Source organism: Sphaerodactylus townsendi, linkage group LG08 (assembly GCF_021028975.2).
Source record: "Sphaerodactylus townsendi isolate TG3544 linkage group LG08, MPM_Stown_v2.3, whole genome shotgun sequence".
Taxonomy (NCBI): domain Eukaryota; kingdom Metazoa; phylum Chordata; class Lepidosauria; order Squamata; family Sphaerodactylidae; genus Sphaerodactylus; species Sphaerodactylus townsendi.
In genome coordinates, this window is record NC_059432.1 from 62,902,570 (window position 1) to 62,918,443 (window position 15,874).

Genomic DNA, 15,874 nt, shown 5'->3' on the forward strand with positions numbered 1-15,874 from the left:
CTTCAGAGTATCTGAAGAAGTGAGCTGTGACTCACCAAAGCTGCCAAAAATATTGTTAGTCTTTAAGGTGCAACTGGACTCTTGCTCTTTTCCACAGTTATGTTAGAGGTTGGTGGGGGAAGGCATGCCAAGGAAGATGATGTTGCCCATTACTGTTCTTAAAGGCAGCAAGGAGTTACGGAGTTGGATGATGGCTACCGCTTATTATGACCCTAAATTTGCCCTTCCTCTCCCTTTGCCTGGTTAGATCATCTGGTGCCTGACACTGCGTCTGTCGAGACTCCCCCGAGCCTGGCCCCTTTCCGCTGCCCGTTCGCCCGCGCGACTGGCCGGTTTGCCGACTGGAGGGGGGCTTTAGGGGGTGGCCGGGCGGGCGGAGCTTGCCTGTGGGGCTGGGCATGGAGAACTGAGACGGCAGTCGTGGGGTCCAGGCGAGACGTCCTCGTGCTGGCTTCGGAGAGGGTGAGTGAGGGGCCGGGGGGTCGGCTGCGGACTTGAGGGGTAAAGTGTGTGTGTGCATGTATGGTGAGTGAAGAAACAGGCTTTAGAGAGCTGAGTTCAGCCAGGGATCGCGGGACAAATATGGGGGCATGTCGGGGACTAAAACAAGCTCTCGAAAGAGTGAGGCAGGGAGATATTTGAGTTCAGGGGTAAAGAGATGGAAGGTAAAATTAGAAGCTGGATCATGACCCTTTGGGTAGTAGAGACTTCGGGATATGATGAAGAGGGCAATGGAGAGGCAATGGTTGAGAGGCAATGGAGGGGGTATCAAGCTAACTATGTCTAACTGGAGGAGGGGCAATGAGTTCTTGGTAGAGTTACCAATCTCCAGGTGGGGACTGGAGTTCTAGTTCTTGGAAGGTTGTGGAGGCCGATGCGGTTCATTAGACTACTAGAGTAAGGGGCTGGGAACTCAAGTGATGCTGGGATCTAGGTCAGCAGCAGAGTGTACCAAAGGGTGAGCATCAACTGAAGAGGCAGAGTGAAACAGGAGTTCAGTAGCACTCTCAAGACCAACAAGTTCAGAGACAGAGCTCACTTCATCAGATGGATAGGGTGTCTATTAGATGCCGAGAGGGTGGAAAGTACAGATATTGAGAGACTGGGATGTTGAGGTTTCTGGGAGAGCTGAGAGGGGAACATTCATTGTTTGGTGGGGAGGAAGAGTCTCTGAGGTTCTGGTCTATAGTGAGAGGAAGGGCCTAATTGAGGGGGTGGGTCACAGGATGAAAGGCATGTCTAGCATGATGAAGAACTGTTTTAACTTCATGGTTTTAGGGCCTGGACGCTGGCAGTAATTGGTGGTAACTTCTTTCCTGCTTTTCTTCTCCAGTTCAAACTTCCTCTGAAACTTCTTTCCAGTACATGCAGTGCCCGGCATGCTCTGGCAGCCTTCCTTTTCCACTTCAGAACATTCTCTTTCCATTTGATAACCACATGGGAAATACTGGCTCCATTGCAATCAGATACATTAAAAATCTTGGCTAGAAGTATTAATAGACTTGACTCTCTCCCTCCCTCCCTCCCCCCGCCACCCCATACACTCACACAAACATTGTGTACCTGCCCTTGTGTTTCCAGCTTTGATTGTACATAACCAGACATGGGCACCTGCCACCTGGGGTTCTAAATGCCCCTGTCACATAAGGCTACACATCCCTGGGCAATCTCGCCCTTCTTTCTGGTGTTAGCTTTTTCAGCCTAATGCACAAGGCAACTGAGGAGCAGGCTGCTTTCCTGTAGAGGTTCAGCGAGGAATCCTGTGCTGGCCTCCTCAGAATCCTTTGCAACTCTATTCAGTGGGATTTACTACTAGGAAAATATTTTTGGGATTGTACTGTCAAACTCAAGTATTCCTGTTTAAAGTGTTTAGCAGGTATATTATATATTCTGGGTTCTGTTGGGGGCAGGCTGTGATTGAATTCATTCTGCATCATCCTCTGTACTGAGTCTGTGATGGCTTTGAGCCTCAGTTTTCCCATCAGTGAAATGGAACTAGAATCCCCTCTCAAGTTCATCATTAATTCAAAGGGATTTGAAGCCCAGTAGGCTTACCATTAAATAATACAAAGAAACTCTTGGGTAATGTTCTCATGAGTGGAAAATATATTTGGGAGTAGCTTTATTGCCACCTTTCCTTCTCTCTTCTCAAATTGGAGCTGGTGGTAAGGTTTAAAGAACCTTTAAAACAACATTCTTGTTGTGGTGTGTCTTTCCCTTGGATTTTCAAAAGTGGTAGAAGAATAAAAATGTTCTTGTTCTGTACTTTTCTCTCCTTCCAAAGCTTGTGAGAAAGACATTCGGCAAGAGGACATTTTTTGTGGGACCTGCATTTGTTGACAAATATTTCCAAGATTGTTGAGTGTCACAGTGCTGTTCTTCAGAGCTTGTGGTTTGGGTTGTGGGGTGGCCAGCAGCAGATTCCAAACTGACAACAGCTGCTCTGGGGCAGTTTCTTGAGTGCTATGAAAGAAGTCTTTGCTTTGTGCTTGGAGCATGAAAGGGTCTGTAACATGATGCTTGGGCTTCAAGATTTTTTTTGGGGGGGGGGAGGAAGAGAAAAAATAGTTGGGGCTTGTAAGCTGTGCGTGATTTGCTTATTGTGCCAGCTGGAAAGAGAAAAATCTCCTGGGCCTTCCTCTGGCACAAATCCTTGAGTTTTTGTGCACTTCTGTGCCGGGCAGAAGAAAGAAGCGAGGCTCTCTTGCAAATTGCTGCCTTCTAGGCCTTATCCTAACTTTCCAAGCTTATGTGCATTGACTTACCGTTGCTCTGGATTATGTCGGAGTTTGTGAGGACTGTGAGGAATGAATTGCATGAGTGTAGGAAAACGTGATGTGTGCCGCACATGTGGGAACATGCACACACGAACCTAGTTGTTAGCAGGAGAGAAATGTAAAGCGACAGGCGCCACTCCCCTGCTAGTCTCTGATTAGCTGGGAAGATTGTTTGGCTGTGACGTTGGCCAGTTTTGGGGGGTGGAGTGATGGTGAGGAGAACAAGCACAGGAGCCAACTTGAAATCGCAAGGGGCATACTCTGGTGTGATGTCTGAGCCAGGAGGCTTTGACTTTTTCCAGCATGGACAAGCTTATTTAGTAGTTAGTCTTTTGGTGCAGAAGTATGCCTGTTGTTGACAGCATAAATTTTTGGGTAGGTCTGTCTCTATCTTTCTGCTTGCTGAAGTATGGGATAAAGAAGGGGGTGGGGGTGGTGTAGCTCAGCTTTCCCTGGCACCGTTTGAATCATAGTGTTGCCTAGAGAGAAGATTGTCCCTGCCCTGATCTTAGCGTGATAAATTTCAGGAGAGAAGACAGTCCCATTCAGCTGCTGTTAAACTAATTGCTTATGCTTGTAACTTGGATGTCAGTTGGGCTGTTTGGGTGGGGAACTCCATTGTGGAGCAGCACAATTTGTAGTTAAGAAGCACTGTACTCCATCAACAAACTGCTGCAGCAGAATGGAAAATGGAAGTAAGAACTGTCTCTCTGGGTCTGAATTTACATGTGGAGGGGAAAGCTAAAGAGTCTTTGATAATTTAAAGAAAGGTTGATTTCTGTGTTGGAGTCTAGCAGCATTTACAGGGCATATCCTATGCTGTTGCTATGATGATGATGATTTGTTGTTGTTGCTGCTGCTGCCATCAGTTATACGGGCTGTGCAGAATATAAAAATTCAGGTTCCTGCCCCAAGGAGCTTACAGTCTCAAATCTAGATTGAGAAATCAGCACAGCATGCCAGGCAGGATTTGACAGTTGTGGGAATTTGTCCTGTAGTTCAGTTGAGACCTGGGCTTTCCATGTGAGACACATGGCAAAAGCTGTGCTGCTGTTCATATGTCCAAAGTGCATATTCTCACAAGGGTTGTACTATTTCAGGAAGAAGTTGATGAGAGGCAAACTGATCCGAGCCTGCTTTCAAGACTTAAAGACTTCCGGCAGGTAAGATTGACAGTAAAGGAGCCCTCCTAGATACAGGAGCACAGTTTACAGGGTTATTGTCATTGGCATTGGTAGCATAGGAGGTGATAATGTTGAACCAGGTGTGGTGCTTCTGATTGGATCAATTTCCAACAGCTTTCTGTTCATATACAATACAAGCCAGCTTGGTTTACAGCACAGTCCTACAGAGGCAGAGTGAGGGGAAACTGTGCCTGGGGCATGCGCGCAACGACACCCACTCCCGCCCTGCTGTAGAATGCCCCCGCCCAGGGCATTGCCCCCTCCCATCTCGTGGGCACTACACCACTGCAGTCCTAAGCAGAATTACAGAAAACTTCAGCAGATTTAGGAGGGTATAACTCTTCTCAGGCCTGTTCTATAAGTCTTTTGATCATTCCAGTTGATCATTTGACTTAAAACAGAGAAAATGTGGTTGGTAGTAACGGACAAGTCTTCAAAGAAACACACAGTGGTCTGATAGCCAGCTCCCCTTCCTTCTTTTTCTTCCTCCACTGTACTGCTTAGATTTATATTTTCTGAAAAGTAGATGTATGGAGTGGGAGAACTGAGGGATAATCAGTGTTCAGGATTATTTGTGGACAATTGATGTAACAAGTTTTATTTCAGAGAGCATTTCATGGAGGATAAAGCATTTTGGCAAATTTGGCTGTGTTTTTGTTGTGCTTTGTCTTGCATTTTATTTCTTTCTTGTTGATGAATCGTTATATTGTTTGTGTCGGTTTGCAGTATTGTTGCTTTGTTAGCCACCTTAAGTCTAAGGCAATAAGGCTAGATATGAACATTTTACATAAAGTGACAAAAATATTTCCCCTTCACATGTGCCATCCTAAACAAAATTACATCATTCTAAATTCCATCGGAGTCAGTGGGATTAAAAGAGTATAACCCCTTCATAACCCCTTCTGTCAGTCTGTCTGGTTAATGTGGCAATATTTTTTGTGTGAAACTGATAAGAATGTGGTTAGCTACGTGAAGAATGCTGCAAAAAGAGTATTTGTGGAGGGCATGAAGCCCAAAGAATCCATTAGGCAAGATGTCCTTCCTATGAAGGGCCCACATTTCCTGTATAAGGCAGAAGAAAGAATGATGATAAATACAGTGGGATGAAAGTTCATTTATGTACACCTCTATGTACACATCACTTATGGATACCAACAGCCATGTTGCTATCTTTATAGTTTGTTCTTCTCTGGAGTCGTAATAGTGTGATATCTGTGAGTTTTATGCTGTGTTCTGTTCACATGTCACAAGCTCTATAGTTCTGATAACTCAGATGGGAAGAAGACGGGAGGAAAACCAAGTGGATCCAGTGTCTCAGGAAGTGGGCCTTGCTCAGGTTTTTCTGATTTTTCTAATCTGTCTGGTGGCATCAGGTTTAGGCCCCTTTCACACATTCATCCAGCTACATGGGAACTATTTCTCTTACATGCTGTTTCATGTGGCTGTTGCACATGTGTGAATGGGTATGGCCAGACACTGTGTGTTGCCTGTCCCATTGGCACCTTCCATTGTGACAAGAGCCTCATGATTGGCTGCCAGGGACTGCCTCACCTGATGTCATCAAGCAGCTAAAAGATTGTTGTTGGCTTTAGTGCTCTGAGTTCATTTTATGCTGTTCAAGACCAAATGATTAATCTGTAATGTTATAGGAGCCAGGACTCAGATTTGCCTGAAAAATGACACTCTTTTCTGAGCCCTGTGGCCCAGAGTGGTGAGCTGCAGTACTTCAGTCAAAGCTCTCCTCATGAACCAAGTTCAATCCAGATGGAAGTCAGCTTAGCTGGTTCAAGGTTGACTCAGCTTTCCATCCTTCTGAGGTTGGTAAATGAATACCGAGCTGGGGGTAAAGAGTAGATGATGTGGGAAGACAGTGGCAAACCACCCCATAAGCATAGTCTGCCTAGTAAATGTGATGTGATGTCATCCCATGGGTCAAGAATGACCTACTGTTTGAATTGGGAGAGAGGGACACTGTCTACCTTTGGTGAAAGTCTTTTCTATGGCTAGTGAGAACTTATGTGGCTACTCAGTAGTAACAGAAAGGCATTTTGTTCATTGTTATTTCTTCATACATGCAAGATCTGAGTGTTGATACAGAAACAAATTTTAGGACTTTTCTTTCTTCATCCCATGGGTATCCTAGTCAAAAGGATGCTAAAAGTGTTTTGCTTGTTGTGTTTTATCTTTCTATTTCTAAAATGCAAAATTAACAGAGTTTAGAGAATGACCCTCCCCCCCCCCTCCCCAGCTTACTGGATTGCAGCTCTATGTAATTCTGAATGAATCCTGTAAAGGTTCCGGGTTCTATATTTCAATTGTACTGTTTAGCTGGAGAATCACAAGCCAGGAGAGGTTGTCTCACTAGGGCTGGAAGGTGGTTGAACACTGAACAGGATACACTGGATCATGTATCTTCCTAGAAAATGAGAACTGTGATGCAACTGTTCCATGCAGTAGGATACTGTGCTCATTGGCTAAGATGTTGCAAGTCCTACTGGTTTCTGAGCATAGGTTTTCAGCCCCACTAAATGTAGTGGGGGATATTTCTGAATAAACATGCACAGGATTGGACGATGGGATTGTTTCTATGCTTGTCATTCATTTAATTTCACTGATATTTGAGCACACGTTTCCTTCCCCTGGACTGGAATGTCTTCATAAGAAACGCTAAGTTGGTCCAGCTTCACTTGAAATATCTCATTCAGTTTGCTGGATCAAAACAAACATACAGGGATAGGGATATGCTAAGGTAGAGTTGTGAAATAACTGGATTGTGAAGTAACCACCTGAAAGAAATGTACAAGATCTCTAGATGAATCGATGCACAATGAAATGACAATTGTGGGAAGAGTGGTCTATCATTAATGAAGTATATTCACATGAAATAGTTCAGAAGCAGCATGCAAAAGAGTTATGGACTGTGGAATCCGATGTGGGATGTACTTGCTTCTTGCACAGTTTTCAGCAGCTGATTCTGTAAATATGATATGAAGGTGCTGTTTTAAACAGTGGGAGTGTAGCAGAAAAGATTGAAAAAATGGGTTCAAATAGCACTGCTCCAGGTGTGTGTGTGTATGTGTGTGTGACCGCATAGGTATGTTATTGAAATAGGATAAATTTAATTATTCTTTTAAGGAGACAGCTGGATCCTAGCCTGAGGAGGTCAGAAAAGCTCCCATACTTCTGCATTCCACAAACTGTGTAAAACAGAATTGTTTGGGAAGGTTTTTCTATAAAGGCAATAGAGCTGTACTGTAACTGACTGGCACTTATAAATGGAAAAGGACTGTATACTTACCACTGGGTGTAGGAAGTATTACTTGTTTGATGTATGTATCATCCTGCTATCACTGCATTATTTTCCTCTAATGTAAATCAATTTCTCTGCATTATGTGTACATTCTGTATCATTATAGTGCCTACTAGATGTCTCATCCTATTGATCATGTTGACTTATACTGTGTAATCTGCCTCGAGTCTCAGCAACGAAGACGGAGGCCTTAAATCTGGTAAAATAAATAAATATGTATTTGAAACCTTTCTCACCCCACCTTTCCACCCAATTCTGCCTGTCAAGATTGTGAACTAAAAATAATTAAAAATCAACTTAAAATACATATATACAAAACAGCTGTTGAAACGTAAAAATGAAAGTGGATCAGAAAGGAACACCAAACAAAACAAGAGTCCTCAGTTGCTGGTGGAAACCAATTAGGGTGCGGGGAGGGGAACATAAGAATTTCTTTGGAGAGAAAATTCCAGTTTTGGTGCCACAACCTTTCCTTGGGTTGCTACTGTCATGCCTCAGAGGCTGGGGCACCTGAAGCAAGAGGTTGGGTAAATTCATATTGAAGTAGGCAATCCTTGAGCTTGTTATGGTCCCAAGCCATATAGGCTACCTTCAACTGGGCACTTTGAATTGGGCCCAGAAGCAAACTGGGAGTCAGTGTAGATGGAACAGCCTGAAGTGATACAGTTCCTATGACACACTTCATTCAGCATTCTCACTGTATCGTTACGGTATGTACTAATTATAGTTTCTGAATACTCTTCAGTGACAGCCCCATGTAGAACATATTGTAGAAATAAGACAAAATTTGACTACAAAAAGCACATTAAAGACCAACAGATTTTTCATGGGTATAGGTTTTGTGAGTCAAAGTTCACTTTATGAGATGACAGTATCTGATGAAATGAACTTTTGACTTGTGAAAGCTCCTATCCTGGACATTTTTTTCTTTTATGTGCTACTGGACTCAATTTTATCCCCTACCACTTCAGACTAACATGGCTGTCTACATGAAACATTACAGTAATATATTCTAGATTTTACCAGAGAATACACCAGAAGATATTTTTTCCCCAGGAAATATCACAACCTACCAGTCAAAGCTGATAGCAGGCACTCCTGGACAACACTGCCCCCTGCTTATCCAACAGAAGGTCTAGATGCAAACCTGCTCCTTTAAGAGAGAGTGCAACCCCATCTAGAACAGAAGATACCTACTAGCAGTACTTCCTTTTTGTGGCGATTAAGCTATATCTTATGAGGAATTATGTGAAATGGGATTTTACCATTCCTTGAGAAAAGAGTTAAAGTTCCTGTTTACTTTATTGTCATCTCTACAGTTCATCCAAATCACATGTTGTGAATAGTCTGTATGTGAACTATTTCAATGTTTCTTTCTTCTGCCTTCCTTATCTTCCTTATCCCTGGAGGATGGGGCGGTATAAAAGTTTAATAAATAAATAAATAAATAAATAAATATAAAGACAACTTCAGCAAAAGAAAGCTTACAGCTAGTAACAGATATTTGGGAATAAGTCTCAGTGAACTCACTGGAACTTATTTCTTAGTATCCATATATAGTGAAATGAAACTGATGAACTCTGAGACATTTAACAAAGGAAGGTTTATCACTGAAGGAGGGGTCTTAGTTTATGCAATATACTGGATAACAAATTTGTTGCATATGGAAGATTATTCATTGTTAGTGACTAACAGTGCAATCCTAAGTAAAACTTACACTCTAACTTAACTGTTAAGAACTCTATTTGAAACCCTATTTTGGATGCACCTCTGTGGAGAACTCTGGTTTTCTGAGTTTGCTGGAGGTACTATATAACCTTCTCTTCTAATGCAGAGGCCTCTTTGTGTGGGTGGGCTGTGCTTACTAAAAGTATCTCTGTAAACAGAATAACAAGTGTATCAGGTTAATTGTGGTTTCCTCCCAAATTAAAATAGATTGCAGGCAGACAAGGCCACGCCTTTTGATGGAGCCGGAATGCAGGGATGGTTCTTTCCAGTGATAACTGGCCTAATTGTAGCAGTTGAATTTGATTGTTTGGGAGGAATGAATAAAAGTCAATTGGTCAATTGTCCTTGTGTGCATCCTGCTGGGAGTGCTTTGGCCACCACATGGCTGGCATGAGCCGCATTGTGGATGGTCAACATGCAGGAGAGAGGGGAAATATCCCTATGATAAGTGAAAGCAGAACTCATAATTCTGGCCTCAGGGACAGCCCCTGCTCTGCTTCTTGTTAAATGGATCCGAGTTAATCAGTTTACATTGCTATTCATGTGGAATTTCCTTGCATTAAACGGTTTGAAGTTTAGTCACTGTGTCCTGCAATATATATTTGTTGTGTCACTAGAGCCTTCCTCTTAGGTTACTATGTCTGGGGGAAGTTATTTTCTGGAACTAATTATTCCCATATGTGTGTGAAAGGGATAAGGGGGTCTGTTGGTTGAGGGCCTCTTCCGCTTGAATCCCAAATCTTTCTCTGCCTGACACAGGCAACATGCATTTTCTTGCTCTCATTTGTGGTGACTAAGGCATTCTGGGGCTGAATGCCCCAGAAGCTTCTGAGATGAGCAGTTGTGCTCGAGAAAAGTTAATTCTCCTCCCCACCAAATGGGCAAGCAAGACTGGCATTGTTTGTTTCTCTTTAGGTTTACTTTTTGTGTAGGAGAGGAGGAATTTTCAGTTGGCGCCTCATCTTTGCAACTTGGTCAGTCTGGCATAGCCTTGAAGCGGTGCACAGCCTCCCACACTTGAGGTTAGCAATTTTCTCTGCTACATTTGAAAATTGCATAGAATGGAAGCCACTACCAGACATCCGTCTGCCTCACTCTGAACACCATTGGTCATGTTCTGAATTGCCAAATTTTGCTGTCAAGTTTATAAAGCAGAGAGGATTTCAAGATCTCATCCTGGGAAATGCTTGGTGTACATCACAATTCAGTTTAAAGTCTACAACAAGGGCAGTCATCATTATTTTGGGCAACAACAATATAGGGGGCAGACGGGAATTTTATCCATAGCATGTGATCAGCTTTATATGAATGGCAGAGGGAAAAGGGGTTAGAGACAGAAGCCAGCAGGGGAATGTGTGGGTAACAAATAAGAACTGATTTTTGGATCATGTAAGGCAAAACTGGAGAAAGGGATGATGTGTCAAAATCATAAGCCAAAGCATTATCTGGGCAATGAAAAAATAGTACATACTTTGGAGAAAAGCTAATGTGCTTCAGTTCCTTTGAAGTCAGTGGGATTGAACAGCAAAGGTAAGACCCATTGAAAGAGTGGATGATTCTTTCTCTGGGTTTAAGTCCTGGCTCCATTTCTTGTAAGACATGTTTACTTTGGTCAGAGATCTGTTCTACATATGTAGTAAAGAATGTCTGTATATCTATATCTATAAACGCAAAATACCACTCACTGACTCACTGACTGACTCATCAAAAGAACTCAAAAACCACCGAACCTACAATGTTGAAATTTGCGTGAAGATTCTAAGGGCAAACCAGCCCCTCAGTCCACAGACATGCTGCACGAACATTCTAAGGGTGACAGTTAAACACCACCAGCTTCAACAAACAGGCTGCAAAAAAGCATGCTGAATGTCACCCCAAAGTTAACAGACAGGCTGTGAAAAAGTACTCCTCCACCCACCCTCATGTTAACAACACAGCTACAGCCAAATACAATCAAAACAGATTACAAACCACACTATCACCTTGGACTACTAAACATTTGTCGGGTTTTGCATATGGACATCAGATTGATTACTGCGCAGACAAGTTTACTGATCTCGGCCTCCGATCACCCTGTGCTTGGTGTCGTGCTCTGAAGTGGTGGGATGCGTCCCCAGGAATGTGCTGCAGTGGCGGTACAGTCCAGCTCCCTGCCCTTGAATCCTACCCTGAACCTCTTCACAGCCTTCTCACTCATCAGCATCCAATGGCAGAACACTTCCTTTCTGCATCCCAAAAATACAATGGCTGCTTCCACATGACGTCTTTTGGAGCCCACCAGGTGAAAGAGAGCAATAACACATTGCATTAGAAAAAGACAACTACAGGAAGCTGCTGCAAAATATGTGAAAACAAACCCATCAGTCCACAGACAGGCTGTGAGGAAATATGCTGCATGCCACCCCAAAGTTCACAAACAGGCTGTAAAGAAGTATGTTGAATGTCACCCCAAAATTCATAGAGAGCCTGTGATGAAGTATGCGTAGGGAAGCACGGGTGCCCTGCTAGTCCTTTATGTATGGAATCCCTTGATGATTGGCTAAATATTATTTGAAATCCACTGATCAGCCAGCTGATTCTTATAGAAATAACATAATTTTCTCGAATTATTACCTGACATTTGAGGTTTTATGTGGAGGTTGTTTCTAAGTTGCACGAACCCTGCCCATGTAATAATGTTTTGTAGTTTTTAGTATTAACTAGGAGCAACACTGGACACCTGGGCCTTCTGCAACCAGAATAAAGTAGGCAAACCATCTCTCTGCGTATATTGCTACACTCGTTCTCTCACACAAGTAGATCTGATAGGTATGCATAATTTATTTTGGTTTCAGGGTTTGATATTTCTGATTTTTAAAATTATGTAGATTTTTGTTGTCATAGACTTTGAGACGCAAACACTGTCCTCCAGCCTGGGGTGTCAGTGATGTTGACTGTTCTGGCTGATGCTTTGGATCATCCCTATGAAATTAGTTTGTATTTTTTTCTTATTGGCCTTCATTAGCAGGGAGTGACAGTGATGTATCTGTTCCTCCCAAGAGTAGTGGAAGACTGTGAACAAGCAGGATAACTGAAGTCTTTTTGTGGTGTCCCTTTTCTCACTTGCTCGGACTGCCCCCCACCCTCCACACAGTCAATCTCTCTCATATTCAGGATTTTAACAAATAGAGATAGCCATGACTGTTTCACCTCTCAGATCCTCTGTCTCACTCGCAGAGACATCAGCAGATAGGATAGTTTAGCCCCTCTAATAATTTCCCTTTCTAGCATTGCACAGAATTATTGGGGTTGGGGGTTAAACATAGTTCAATTCACATGCTGCCACCATTTATGCATGCCCAAATACACACCCAATGAGATCTTAGCCTGTATGCATGTGTATTTGTGTGTGGGGTGTGTGTGTGTGTGTGTGTGTATTTTCCTGAGAAAATAAACTCATAGGGTTAAACAAATAAAAATTAACTTTTATTTATGAAGTGAATGTAATAGTGAGGAAAGACGGTAACATAAATATTACAATGTTTTTCATTGAACTTTTGAACCTATTCCAGCATTTGGATTTTTTTATTACAATTTGACTTTTCTTTCCAGTTAACTTTCCAGTTAGCTTTAAACTGCTCTTTTCCACAACTTTACTCAGCCAGACTCAGGACTTTTCTGCACACTTTGAGTTACTCCTGATTTTCTTGTGAATTGATCCACAAGGTTTGGGCAGGGTTCTTCTGCATGTCCAGCCTCCTGTGCATTTTACAGTTGTGGTGTGAGTTTATTTTCTTGCACACCTGGTTTAAATAATAAGAGAATCCAGTATGGTTGGAGCAGTTTCAAGGGACGACACTTTTGTCATTATTGGTGAAGTCAGAGCATCCTCCATATTTTTTTTAAAAGTCCCTAAAATAGTGATATAGCAATTATCACTTAAGCGGGTTCTCAGAACATTTAGCTTTCATTTTTTAAAAAGTAAGTCTCTATTCCTTTTCCTTTTGGAGATATGCTTTTTCCTTATATCTCCAAAAGGGAAAAGGCTGGAGACATACTTAAAAAAATAAAAATAAAATAAAAGCTGGGAATTCAGAGAACCTGCTTAAATTATCATTGCAATACTACAGTATCACTTTTTAAAAAATTGAAATCACTTCTGGGGGAGAGGGAGTGGTTTAATAGTGATGACAGTCCAGTCATTGAAAAATGGGTGGGTGGGACAAAACAAAATCCCACTAGAAACATTACATACTAGGAGAAAACTGACTCAGAATCAGCTTCCAAAAAAAGGGGGGAGTGGTCTCAAAAGGGCAGCCCCTCTCCTGGGGAAAATTTTAAAAAATCTAAAGTGAAAATTAAAAGCACAGACATGCATGTAGAAATCAGGGAACAAACCAAAGCAGTACAGGGCCTGAGCTGATGGAAACCCCTGTGGGAAAGTCCTCACACTCCACGGTCCAACTCTCAACTGCGATTTCCTCACTAACTTTTTATCAGCTCTCATTGGTCACTCTTACGGAGAGGTAGAACCTAACCTTTCCATCACACCTTCTGACTTTAACTTTAGGTGGTTTATGAATCTAGAACCCAGGACTTTTACATACTCTGTTTTGCCAACTTATTTTGGTACTGCTATCAGGATAATTTGTATGTCTTGGTCATATCTAAGTGCCCTATTCTTGTTTGGCTTCTATGCTTTGTGTTCAATCATAGGATCACATTGCTTGCTCAAAGTTTTGTGTTTCTACAGGTGGCTGTTTTTGCATTTATCTCCCATTTGGGGACAAATGTCTGTATTCGAGTACCATATATATTCTTCTGACTAAAATAAACTCATCAGATGTAAAATGAAATACAGATGAGTACAAGTTGCAAGAGAGCAGTAATTAGCACTAGGGGCTCTTTGTGAAAGTGGAGCTTATTGTTTCCTGCTTCCTTTGCTGTAGTTTTGTTGTCTTATGTCAGGCTAGAAATAGCATGCTATTATTTGCTATTATCCTGTGGCATTTGTAATCCAAAAGAAACCTGTTTGTTTCAACTCTATGGAAAATGCTGCCACTTTCCCCTTTAAGTGAAGTTTGTTTTCCTCCAGGTCTGGCAGCTATTTTAGTGCAAGCCCAAACGTGCACGTGGTCTGTGCAAAACTCCAGATGAAGCCAGACGTGGCCTCGCTCTCTTGTCTGCTGGGTAGGAACAGGCTCAACTGCTTAGCTGCTCTCTCTAATCAGGTAAGAGTTTGTCAGAAAGACAGCTTGAGGCTTCCCTGTCGCCTGTTTGTGTCCTGTTCCTTTAAATAGTCTTGATGGGGAAAGGACAGAAAGTCTCCGCCTGAATACAGAGAATTAGATCTTGTGAAAACTGAGAAGTTCCTCAGCTTAACCAAACACTAGACTTGGCAGGATACACTTCCTTAGGAGAATTTAGCAGCGGGCACCACGCCTCCTGTTTAACAGTGAGCGGAATAAAATGTTTTGCTGCCTCTTCAATTGCTGTGAGTATTCTTTGTATGTCTCAGTAGTGCACTTGCTTGATTAAATGGTTAGTTGTGCAGCTGTTGAAGGGTGAACATTTTTTTGGTATTGCATCGCTTTTGAGGTGGGGGTGTATCTTATATTTGGCAGTGGGTTGGCTGCCAGCCTGACTAGCTCCTGGTTCACATGTGACTATTGCTGTGTGTGATGCCAGTTGGCCAATTCTGCTAAGTTGGCTATTGAATCTCTACTACCCGTCCTGCTGCCAAGACTGGAATAATACAATTGCACCAAACCCTAGGAGCCACCAGCAGGGCTTGCATTTCAGCCTTCCAAGTGGCTGATGCTGTTACACAAAATCAAATGAAGTTTCCTAACATTTTATATCAAATGTCTTTTTTTCAGTCTGGTTCATTGTTTATACAGCTTGTAAGTGTTTTGATAGGAACAAACTTTCATTCATATTTAGAATAGCTTTCCAGTTGACTGCAAACGAGTTGGTGCCATCTGTCTACACACTGTAACTATAACCTGGCCTAGATGTCAATGCTCTGGGTGAATTTTGAACCCCGTTTTGCCTTCCTAATGTCAGGATGTTTGTAGAAGATGGGACCAAAAGTCCTCCAAGATGAGCCTGTGGAATGGTGGAATGGCCAGACGCAAATTCCCCATGAACCATTATCAAAGATTTCAGAAGTCTGGACTTTCCATAGTTGGGTATAGGCACTTAGGAAGGATGCAGATGTTTTTGCTTCATATTTTGATGGACAGCTGTTGTTAGTCAAATTCTATTAAGTGGCAGATTTTTCTGTCTAATTGGGTTTGCTATAGGGGTAGGCCCTCAGATTTGGTTGGAGGTCACATGATCTAATCCTGACAAAATTATCAGTGGTTGGCCTGAAAAATAGGTCTCTTCTGAGTCCCACTGGTCAGTAACTGGATGGGAACCTTCCTGGGATGCCTATGTAAGCTTACATAGAAAGGCAGATATAAATGCAGTGACGAAACCAAGCTGGTCTCTTCCGAGTTTCTGAAGGTGCATACATGCTAGGATCTTCGTTTCCAGACTTTTGGGGGCAGAGAAAGAGATAGTCCAGATCTGCTATCAGAAGCTACCTTTTTGCATTCTTTTGCTGCACAAAAATGAAAAAAAATATTCCCTTGAGGAAGTGACTCCTGACTTCTGAACTGAGTAGAGCATCTGGACTGCATACAAAAGGTCCCAGGTTGAACTCTCAGCATCTCCAGATTAGTAGGAAAAAAGTACCAGCCAGAAGCTGATGTGGAAGACCCGAGACACTGGAGATGCTGCCAGTTAGATAAGATAATTCTGACCTTGATAGACTGAAGGCATCTCTGTATAAGGAGGTTTCATACTGTAGGCTTTACAGTAGGCTGTAGTATTAAAAAGGTGCTCTGCTG

At 42.5% G+C, this 15,874-nt stretch overlaps 1 protein-coding gene across 12 annotated transcripts in view; it reads left to right on the forward strand.

Annotated features, from left to right (window-relative positions):
- The first annotated feature begins 385 nt into the window (after nt 1–385).
- The window catches only part of LZTS2 (leucine zipper tumor suppressor 2), a 73,875-nt gene continuing 58,386 nt past the window's right edge, over nt 386–15,874 (forward strand). For 2 of the 12 annotated variants that reach the window (XM_048505701.1, XM_048505696.1), the window contains exons 1-4: nt 401–462; nt 3,878–3,940; nt 7,378–7,470; nt 14,074–14,209. Coding sequence is in view for 8 of the 12 variants with exons in the window: in XM_048505696.1 (XP_048361653.1) it covers nt 14,132–14,209 (78 nt within the window). In the remaining 4 variants the exon portion in view is untranslated. Of the gene's footprint in view, nt 463–502; nt 526–3,034; nt 3,153–3,877; nt 3,941–7,377; nt 7,471–9,914; nt 10,022–14,073; nt 14,210–15,874 lie in introns of those variants that run through there. The other 10 variants (XM_048505698.1, XM_048505697.1, XM_048505692.1 and 7 more) reach the window with 10 other exon arrangements.